The sequence below is a fragment of the Biomphalaria glabrata genome, chromosome 17 (assembly GCF_947242115.1).
Source record: "Biomphalaria glabrata chromosome 17, xgBioGlab47.1, whole genome shotgun sequence".
In the NCBI taxonomy this organism is placed as follows: domain Eukaryota; kingdom Metazoa; phylum Mollusca; class Gastropoda; family Planorbidae; genus Biomphalaria; species Biomphalaria glabrata.
This window is the reverse complement of record NC_074727.1, coordinates 23,344,405-23,355,597: the sequence shown is the minus strand read 5'-3', so window position 1 is coordinate 23,355,597 and position 11,193 is coordinate 23,344,405. Positions and strand designations below refer to the sequence as shown.

General features: G+C 32.8%; 1 protein-coding gene across 2 annotated transcripts; it reads left to right on the top strand.

Annotated features, from left to right (window-relative positions):
• Nucleotides 1–62: 62 nt before the first annotated feature.
• On the top strand, nt 63–4,453 carry LOC106056327 (60S ribosomal protein L11). 2 transcript variants are annotated; one of them, XM_013213026.2, is made up of 6 exons: nt 63–135; nt 397–553; nt 1,473–1,579; nt 3,481–3,628; nt 4,148–4,242; nt 4,374–4,453. In XM_013213026.2, exons 1-6 carry the CDS (start codon nt 130–132, stop codon nt 4,401–4,403), a joined length of 543 nt encoding a protein of 180 aa, XP_013068480.1. In that variant the 5' UTR covers nt 63–129; the 3' UTR covers nt 4,404–4,453. The 2 variants fall into 2 exon arrangements, with proteins under 2 accessions (XP_013068480.1, XP_055871639.1); XM_056015664.1 differs by lacking the exon at nt 63–135 and adding an exon at nt 261–279.
• The last annotated feature ends 6,740 nt before the right edge of the window (nt 4,454–11,193 follow it).

Genomic DNA, 11,193 nt, shown 5'->3' with positions numbered 1-11,193 from the left:
ATTTATTAATTTCGTCAATCAATTAAAATATTTTTAACCTAATTGATTTTTTATTGATCTAGCTTACTTCCTGTTGCAGCATAGACTCTTATCGCCAAACAAGCATACTTCCTTTCTAGTATCGTTAAGATGGCGGTAGGTAGTAATTTTCTATCCCACACTCACCAATCTATAGACATCATCTGAAATCATATGAAAAATTAATTGCTCAATATACCAAATCTTTAACAATTGTATATATTTTAAAATAATATTAAATTTGATCACAAAACAATAATGGTATGAGTTAAAATTACACATTCAAGATTGTTATTCTTACTGTTTTGGATTTTAAGAAATTTAGCCCATTTGTTTATTCTACTCATTAACAAAATGATACTATGTAATAAATCTCAGGACAAAGACAAGGAAAAGGGGAAAGTCAATATTATGAGAGATTTGCGTATTCGCAAACTTTGTCTCAATATTTGTGTTGGAGAATCTGGTGACAGATTGACCAGAGCTTCAAAAGTGTTGGAACAGCTCACAGGACAGACACCTGTTTTCTCTAAAGGTTTGTGCTAGTCTAGATTTCTAAATCTGGTTTTGAAAACTTACATCTTATTATAGGTCTTATTTATTTGTCTGCTCAGTAGATAAACAGCCTTATTGAACACCCCAATTGGTCTCCTGCAACGAAACCCTCAGGCTCAATGTAACTTCTATCAGTGCTTGTAGATCTAGAATTTAGTCTAGATCTATGATCTAAATGACTGTCTTTACTTTATTTATGCCAGACTACAGATCATATGGTATTGCATACGATTCATTTTTTTTAGATTTCCGGCACATGTAGATCTAGTTTCGTATTCCTATGCAAAGCACTGGACCAGTGGTATGAAAAACATCCTTTTTTCCCTCATTGATGATTGGGGGTACTTCTAGGCCTTTTTCACAGTCTTACTTAGGAGATTGTTTAGCTCCATGATGAAAATAAACAGTACGTCAGTAGGTGTTTTGTTACTCATGCCTATTCCCAATCAAAAACTTGAAAAAGGTTATTACTAATCTAGATTTGCTTAGATCAGATGTTTTGGGTGATAATGTTCTTCAAATTTATTTGTCCTTTGACTTTGTTTCTGTTATATTAGATTATTTGAGCTAATAATGTATTGAGTGTTCCAACAGTTTTCTGCACACTAGTCACTAGCATCAGGATACTGTTGTCTACTTCTAGCATTTACACTCATGTTTTGTTTTTCTAATGTGTGCTAAAATTTTCTGCTTGTACCTCATTTTGACAACTGTCACTGTCAGAGGTGTTACAGCAGAAATTGATATCTAGGCATTATAGTACTACAGTTAAAAAATGTTACTTGGACGAAAATTAAGCTGAACTTTTATCTGTATTATGTCAAAGGCTAATTGTTAACATGGTATGTGTTCCTTGGATTTGCTTTTTCATACCTGAAACCATTCTTGTCTACTTTCAGCTCGTTACACTGTTAGATCTTTTGGCATCAGACGTAATGAAAAGATTGCTGTTCATTGCACAGTCCGTGGGGCCAAGGCTGAAGAAATCTTAGAAAAGGGACTAAAGGTTTGTTTTATCCATACATTTTTGCACTCTGGCAACTGGCTTAATATATATATTGTTTAAGCCTTACATTGAGTGCTATAGTATTTTCTGGCTGCAACACATTTTGATTTTTATCAGAATAGTTACACATTTCAGAGCACATTGACATTTTATGTAATTTTTTTTTTTTTTTTTTTTACATTATTGTTGCTCAACTTTTGGCAGGTTCAGTGTTGTTTCCCCACCCCTCATTTTCTCAATATATGGTATTATTTACTTAGTTTGGGTCCCCCTTTTTTTTAAATAGTAGAAGATAATCTTGTAGAGATAAGTATGGAAATAATGTATGCAACCTCTGAACAAATGAAATCCATCTGATCTGTTGTTTCTTTCTTTTTGGAGTTGAAATAAGGTGATGCTCTGTAGCTGCATCTTCTCCAAATTGTGATACACATTTCAAACATAACATTTTTATTCAGGCAAATCATACAAATTGATTAAATTAAAAAGATGTGTGCATTATTCTGTTTTTACTACCAAAAAAAAACCACCAAGTTAGGCCGTTCAGTCCGCCTGAAAAATCGTCCATATTTTTTTGTCCCACTTCGTCGCGAAACGAGGTTAGGGTATCCCATTTTCTTTTTAAAAGCCTCTTGTAAATATAAGTCGTATATAGTCATGTGATACACTGTTGTACGCAGAAATGGATGACGTTTCCATTACTGTTTGAAATATTAAGATAGCTTAAGTGTGTCCGAAACTGTCGCAGGTTGAAGTTTTCTCTTTGTAATATCTTCGTATTCTGGTGACGCAAAAAAAAATTTCAAACATCGTTTTAAAGCTCATCACTTGCAGATTCTATGTGTGTAATTAGTTTTTTTGTAAGTATTGACAATTCCAGCGGCTTTTGATTGAAAGTAATTTTTTATTTTGGTCCAATCAAATCACTCGCGCAGCCCTGTTTTTTTTCCTTCGCGTCATTCGCGATGTCAAAAGTAGGTCACGTGACTGGGCCCAGCCAATCACCTTGTGCTTACCGGCTGTATAAATGGGTCAAATGAATTTTTCCTTCATTATGTCTATCAATGTATTTAGCCGTAAAACAAACATTTTAGTTAATTTTGTATTCATTTAATTATACATTTGATTTTAGGTCATCTTTTTATGACATGGTCATAACTCCAATAAGTCAGATCATGTACATTAGAATTAGATCTAGACATCTCGGGGTGGGGTGTGTGGCCATGAATGAATGCCATGTCAGATGAACATATTTTCTCACTTAAAATATTATTTCATAATGTTCATTAAAAGTTAAATAACATTAAAAAATCACAGGAATATTAATTTTAATGTATCTTAAAATATATATTTAAAATCTAAATAATTAGATCTATATAGATTAAAAAAATAATTCAAAGTGACAATGTAAGACAAGACAACCAAAAGTGGGACAAACAAATAAGTAAAATACAAAGGCAAAGAAGAGGTCAAAATAATTAACTAAAAAATTTATAACTTTTGAACTAATTATCCGATTTTCAAAATTCTTTTTGTCATTTATATCTCAAAATTATCCATCTAGCTATAGTGGTTTCATTGCATATAAGTAAATAACTATTTTATCACTGAACTCCCTAAACAAGTCATATTTGCCTTACTTTGTATTACTGCTAGAACAAGGCCAAGTAAAATTGTTACCGTGGATAAAAAAATCTGATTTTGATCAAAAAATTGTTACATATGGGAGATATCAATCCTCACAGCAGGATAAATCTACTCTCAGCAAATAGTCAACACATTTTTTGCCCTCTCTCACCTTTGAAGTAAAGAACACAACTCTAGCTTTCACTTAATTATTTAAGCAACTAATTCCTTTTATTGTGCTTTTCTTTTACATTAAAACATTTTCAATTACTTAGGTTAGAGAATATGAGTTGAGGAAAAACAACTTCTCTGCAACTGGCAACTTCGGCTTTGGTATTCAGGAACACATAGACTTGGGTATCAAGTATGACCCTGGTATTGGCATTTATGGTATGGACTTCTACATTGTTCTGGGACGCCCAGGTAAGAAACTTTAAAAATCACATCTACAATCTTTATTTTATTTATGCATTAGTAGAAATGATAATTTTCTTTATAACCACCAATTTCCCAAACATTTTTTTTTTCTTTATACATCTTCTTTTGAAAAGTTTTATTTACTGATTTCTATTAACTGGTTTTTGTAATGTAAATAAGGAAGATAGTCATTTATTTAGTTGTATCATGGCATTTCAAGCTTTTAAGTTACCTATTACAAACCTTTCTTTGGTTGCTGCCATTGGATTAAATGACTCTAAATCCTCATCATTTACTTATTTTAAAGTTGAAACATCAATAATCCTATCCATATATTTTGTCATTATCTGAATGTGATAAAAATTTTCACAAAATCATTCATCCATTCCAACAAGCTAAAATACCAACACATTTTTTTTTTTAATAAAGTAAACAATACAATAAGCATTAAAAGAGCTACTGTTGGTATGGCAAGGCAATAATTTGAAATCAACTGTTAAACTGATTCTCATGTCATTTATTCAGGTTTCAATATCAGTCAACGTAGAAGAAGAAAGAGTACCATTGGTGCTAAACACAGAATTAGCAGAGATGAATGTATGAAGTGGTTCCAACAGAAGGTTGGTTCAAATATTTTTACATTGCAATTTCTCAATAAATAACCTTATTAACAAGTACAATGGCTGTTCCATTGGTTGCCTAATGATTTATTTTATTAACTTTGCCTTTTTATTTTATTTTTTCTCCCCAGTATGATGGTATCATTCTGCCAGGAAAGTGAGGAGTCTGTTATTGTAAAATTGAAAATAAAATTGTCCAAAAAGCTCTTAACATTTTGTTCTCTTACTTTAAGTTGTGTGTCTGATTAAAATATAGAGAGAGACTTGTCCACCGCTGACTTAATGTGATCTAGTATTAAATCATATTTGTACAGAATTGCTGGCTTAACAAGGTACTCAGAATACTGATAAAATGGACATCATAATTGGTATTCTACAGTTTTGTCCACTGTTTGAGTTGTAGTTTAAACATTTGATGGTCAACTTCAAATTTAATTTTCTTATATTAAAAGTTAACTTGAGCTATTAAAAAACATCAATGATGCTTGTGCTTTGATATGCCTTACCTTAGTCATTAGAAAGTTGACGTGTGATAGATATTTAGCTATTTAATGCTTAATTTCTTTCTATAATTCCATTAAAACATTGATCGAGAACGTGGTTCAACCTGTGCCTTCACAGCACTAGCTGAACAGATTTCTCATTCTTTTCCTGTTGCCAGCTGCAATTCTGCTTATTCTTGTTTTTTGTTTCCATTTGTGGGGCGCATAGATACTAATTACTCTAGTAACAACTGATGCCTAGCAGTGTTTCTACAAACATAAGTTTGTCTGTGAAGTTATAAAAATTTCAAGCCACACTGGCCCCACTAAAATGTATATACGACAGCAACATCTGATAATTGACCAAACAGTACTAAGTCAATAGCATGGCCACCTCTTATATGGATAGGCTCACTTGTTTTCTATACACATTACACACTGGTCGTTCTTGGAAATCAAAAGATTGATGAGTCACTATTAACAAATAAGTATGAAGATATTGACATCATTCTTCAACAGCTTTTAATGTTTTCATCATAATCTTTATGCTTTTGTTTGCCCAGCTTCTTCGTCTACACTCATAATACCGGTAATCTAAAAACAAAAAAGCGCTGCATATTAGGTTTTGACTCTGCCTTCGCCATAAAATCTGTAAATACAAATTTCCCCACATAATTATTTACCAATGAACAAAACCAAAAATTCAATGTAAATAAAACATAATGTTATTCCGGTACCTAAAGTTTTAATTCTCCAAAATCTTTTGCAGTTAGAGGTCCTGATTAAAAATCGCACCCGTTACGGTATTGGCCTTATCAGAATGCTTAATATCAACTCACTCTGATAAACAGTTTATACGTTAGTTCTCCCTATCTCGGATCAAGCTATTTTGCATAATTATTTCTTTCAACTGACAAAACAAGAATCAATAAAAAAAAAAATAACTAATTTGTTAATTATCTTAGTACCAGTAATTATCTTTAAATTATATATTTAACTTAACTCAGCATTTTTTTCCACTAATTAATTCAATTAATTCAAATTAACAATTCTTAGCTTAGGACTAGATCTAGACCTAGTCAAGTCAGTCTAGTTTTAGTGTTAGACTTAGTCGACTTAGACTTTAATTAAGGCTTTAGATCTACTAATCATCTACTAATACTACTAATAATAACTAATAGTAATATTCTATATAGTTAATTATACACGTAAATATATTGATCTAGAATTAGATCTAGCCTAGGTCCATATTTTGAATTTAATAAACCATTTCATTTGATTTAATTGTCATTGTAAATTAGCTTTCAATTTAGATTTAGACATAAATTAGGCATTGTAAACCTTAAACTAGATTTAGACTAGACCCCTTTAAAAACTAAAATCAACAACAGTCATGAAATTGCTCTGGCTATTTATCCTAATAATTACTAAATACACACTAGCTGAACACAGAACCAGATCTACCTTAGTCAACACTAAACTTAAAAAGGAAACAACAGTCATAATCAATCATCACACTTTAGATCAAAGCAACTTAAAAAATAACCTAACATACACATCCATAACACTAAAGAAGATTACCCATCACAAATGGAAGTTCTCAATCAGACACAGCAGAAATAAATACCTATCACTGTTAATATTAATAGCAGGAGATGTAGAGTCAAATCCAGGGCCTAGATCTAAAGATAGATGCAACATCTGCAAAAAAGTATGCACCATGAAACAGAAAGCCATTCAATGTGACACCTGCGATGAATGGTACCATGCATCATGTCTCCATATGAATACACCTGTGTATTATGCCTTAGGCAACAAAGATGCATCATGGCACTGTGTACCGTGTGGGTTACCTCAGTTTACATCAGGACTGTTTGATTCCTTTGATGCAGACACTTCTAACCCATACAACATCCTAAACACCAAACCAAACTCACCAACAACTAGCCAGATCCACTCCTGCTAAACCTAAATCTACTAAAATTAATACAACAGCCTCACTAAACAAACCTACTAAAGAAGTAACACCAAAATACCTTAAAACCTTAGTAATAAATTTTCAAAGCATTAGGAACAAAACAGCAGACTTAGAAATTTTATTAGAATGTGAGAAACCAGACATAATTGCAGGCACAGAAACTTGGCTACATCCTGAAATTTATAATGCAGAAATTTTCAATAGTAATTAGAAATTTTTAGAAAAGATAGGACTGATAATCATGGAGGAGTTCTTTTAGCAATAAAAAACACTCTTATAGCAGAAGAAATTACCTTACCTAACTCAAAAAATATAGAATCAACATTTTGTAAAATTAATACCACCTCAACATCCCTAATAATAGGCAGCATTTACAGACCACCAAATTCTAGTTTAGAATACATGCAGGAACTATGTAATCAGATTACTACACTTAAAGAGACAAATAAAAATGCAGTTTTTTGGATTATGGGTGATTTCAACCTACCTGATATAAATTGGAAAACACTAACCATAGATAAACGCCAAAACCTTAAGGACATAAATGAGCTTTTCATAGAAACTTTACACAACCTAAGTTTAGATCAAATCATTAAAAAGCCAACTAGATTAAACAACACATTAGATCTCTTCTTAACCAACAGACCTGGATTAGTAGTTGATTATGATATTATCCCTGGTCTATCAGACCATGAGATCATAAAAATACACAGTCAGATAAAAGCAGTAGCCAATACAAAACCCAAAAGAAAAATCTTACTCTGGAATAAATGTAACCTAACACAACTACACCAAGCTGCATTAAACTTTCAACAAACATTCTTATTAGAAAAAGACATTAACCAACCAGTCGATGACCTCTGGAATTTCATTAAAAACCATCTTAAAAGCATTATAGAAAATCATATACCAACTAAATACACATCAAACAAAATAAATAAATGCTGGTTTAATAATAGACTAAAGAAGCTTTGTAAACAGAAGGAAAACCTATATAGAAAATTTAAAGAAACTAATGCAGAAAGAGTTTACAAAAAGTATATAAAAATTAAACACTTAACCCAAAAAGTAAGCAGACAGCTGCAGAGTGAATACATAAACAATGTAATATCTAAAGACAACAACAAAAACCTATGGTCATACATTAAGTCTAAGAAAATGGAAACAACAGGCGTAGCGCCATTAAAAGATGAACATAACATAATACATAATGATAATGAAACTAAAGCAAACATTCTAAACAAATACTTTGCATCAGCATTCTCAGCCCAGGAGACAAAGACATATTACTGAATTTGAACCAAGTAGACAACATAGAAGATATAGTAGTACAAGAAAATGGAATTCAAAAACTATTAGCCAACACCAAACCAAATAAAGCTTCTGGACCTGATGGTATTCCAGCTAGATTACTCAAAGAACTAAGTAATGAGCTAGCTCCAGTGTTCAAAATACTCTTTCAGGCTTCACTTAACCAGGGCAGAGTACCAAAGGACTGGAAAGAAGCTAAAGTCACCCCCCTATTTAAAAAAGGAGAAAAATCTGACCCAGGAAACTACAGACCAGTATCACTTACCAGCATCACATGTAAAATCCTAGAACACATAATATGTAGCAACATCATAAACCACTTAGACAAACATAATGTCCTCACACCATACCAACATGGCTTTAGGAAATATAGATCATGTGAAACACAACTAATAGGACTAATTGATGATTTTTCAAAAGGTTTAGATAATAGTGAACAAATAGATGCTATCTTACTAGATTTTTCTGAGGCTTTTGACAAAGTTCACCACCATAGTTTGCTTAAAAAATTAAAATATTTCGGCATTAATGGTCCACTGCATCAGTGGATTAAAGACTTTCTGATAGGGAGAGAACAAACTGTAATAATAAATGGCTCTAAATCAACACCGATAACAGTAAACTCAGGTGTACCTCAAGGAACAGTCTTGGGTCCACTACTATTTTTAATTTATATAAATGATTTACCAAATTGCATTACTTCAGGAACAAAAGTCAGATTATTTGCAGACGATTGCATAATATATAGAACAATAAAAACAACACAAGACACAGATATTTTACAAAGAGAATTAGATGAATTACAGAAATGGGAATCAAATTGGAGCATGTCTTTCCACCCAGAAAAATGTCAGTTGTTAAGAGTAACAAAAAAACTAAAACAAATTAATTCCACTTATCTTATTCATGGCAAACCAGTAACACAGACTAAAAACGCAAAATACCTAGGTGTTATAATAAATGAAAAACTGTCATGGAATCCACATATTGATGAAACTACAAAAAATCAAACAAAGCATTAGGATTTATTAAAAGAAATTTCTATAAATCAAATAAGAACATAAAACTAAAATGTTATTTAACCTTGGTTAGGCCAATAATAGAATATGCATCCTCTGTTTGGGACCCCTCAACTCAAGAAAACATTAAGAAACTAGAACAGACACAAAATAGAGCAGTGCGATTCATAACAAACGAATATTCACATTTGACTAGAGTAACACCTTTAGTAAAATCACTAAATTTAGAAAGCCTTCAGGACAGAAGGCTCAAAAGTAAAGTAGCAATAATACATAAAACACTGAACCATAATCTTCAAATACAAAAACAAAATTTAATAAAATACTCTGAAAGACACAAAGATAAAGGCACATTCCTCGTCCCATATGCTAGGACAAATTTGTACAAATACTCCTTCTTCCCTAGTGCTATTAGAGCATGGAATGGGTTGCCTGAGCTAGCCAGGAAAACCAGTGACTTGACAGAATTTAAGTCATTGGTTAATATGCATGACTAAATGCATGACGCGTAATCATCTTCTTTTTTGAAGTAACGTCTGTATTATATAAGATAAGAAGATATTGTTTGATATATTGAACAAGGGAAATAGGCCTATGCTTGACTGATAAGGTGAATTAGTTGAATTAGTCCCCTTTATACTTTGTAGAGAGAAAGTTTAACTAACAACAGATGACTATAAAACCTTCTATTTTCATAAGCACTTCCCTGGCATGGAGGTTAGTGTAGTAGTTCGACGATGCTTTAGTCTCAAATTTGAATTCAGGCCGTTCACCTTTTTTTTTTTATCAATGCATTTAAAAAGCGATCATTCAGATACCACAAATGTATTATTGTTAGCCTAGATCTATTACAAATTTAATTACTTGACTGATCCAAAGGAATTGATTCAACTACGCTAAATATAAGTTTTGTTATTTAAAAAAAGGGATTTTTTTTTATTCTAGTGTTGGGTTTTTTAAGTCACACCCCCCACCCCCATTTACTGTATATTACAACCATCAGAAACGTATTTAATACGATGGTAGCTTTATGCCCCGGACCATGCATTCCCGCTCCTTCTCTGAAGTTCTATGCCCTTGTCATAAGAACGGAATTGTAAAACTTAGTATGAAAATATTTCCCTGATAGTTCCCCTTTTATACCATGGGATTATTTTTTTCCAAATGTATTAATAGCTAATAACATTTTAACCCTCAGTACCGTGTATCAGTAATGGGTCGATCGGGGGAAACATTATCCTTAGTGATTAGGCTTGTGTTTTTTTAAAGGATTAGTGTAAGAGGTACAATTCAAAATAATTAACATTTTTCTATAAGGTTGACACTTGTGCCACGGTATAAAATTTTATTAATGTCCATAAAGATTTGATATAGTCTGTTAAATCCTGTTACACGATTTGTCGTGGTACCGGCAGTTATTTTGTAAGCAAGGCAGGTTAAATGGCTCATCTTGAAATGTTTAGCTCTTTGAGTTAAGAAATATTCAACTTGAGGGGAGCCCCCAAATAAGTGTTTTTACATTAAGTATTAAATATTACGCAAAATGCAGGGGTCCCAAAAGAGGCCAAGCCCCTGGGCCCCCAAACGATGGCAAATTCCTAGCTACGCCACTGATTGCTAGGATCACCTGTGAAAATCTAGTAGATCATTAGAGGATTTTATTATTTTCCGGCCGTACTTCTGTCAAGGGTACCAGTTCATATCACATTATGATAACGTAGTTAAGGGAGAGCGGGGTGCCCAGCTATTGCGGTCTCTTCTAATGCTCCTTTGACCGATCCGTCCCCATTGTCATGACTTGCTAGGAACCTGTGACGTATTTGGGGCTAGACGTTGCTAATGTCCCCTTCCCTATACTTGGTTCCAAATACCCCCCCCCCCTTTTTTCCCGGCTCCAAGCGCCATTATCTGGTTCATTTGTTAGATATTTAAATGAGCCGAGACTGCCAGTCACGCTCGACATGTTGCATATTGACAATACACATTCCTCTTGGCCAGAATACAGAACTTGCATAATTTGGACTGACTTTTGTCTGTTTAAAAATGAAACGGTGTGGGAGCGTTGCGGTGCCGAAGCTTTCAACAAATCGATAAAACAAAAAGAACAAAAAAAAAAAGGGAGGGGGGAGAGAACTGCGATCTTGGCAGAAACGAACGACAA

Excerpts from the sequence above, each read along its gene's own strand:
- LOC106056327 (XM_013213026.2), top strand. Across the intron at positions 3,629-4,147 it reads CATTGTTCTGGGACGCCCAG|GTTTCAATATCAGTCAACGT; the intron begins GTAAGAAACTTT and ends TCATTTATTCAG. Across the intron at positions 4,243-4,373 it reads TGAAGTGGTTCCAACAGAAG|TATGATGGTATCATTCTGCC; the intron begins GTTGGTTCAAAT and ends TTTTCTCCCCAG.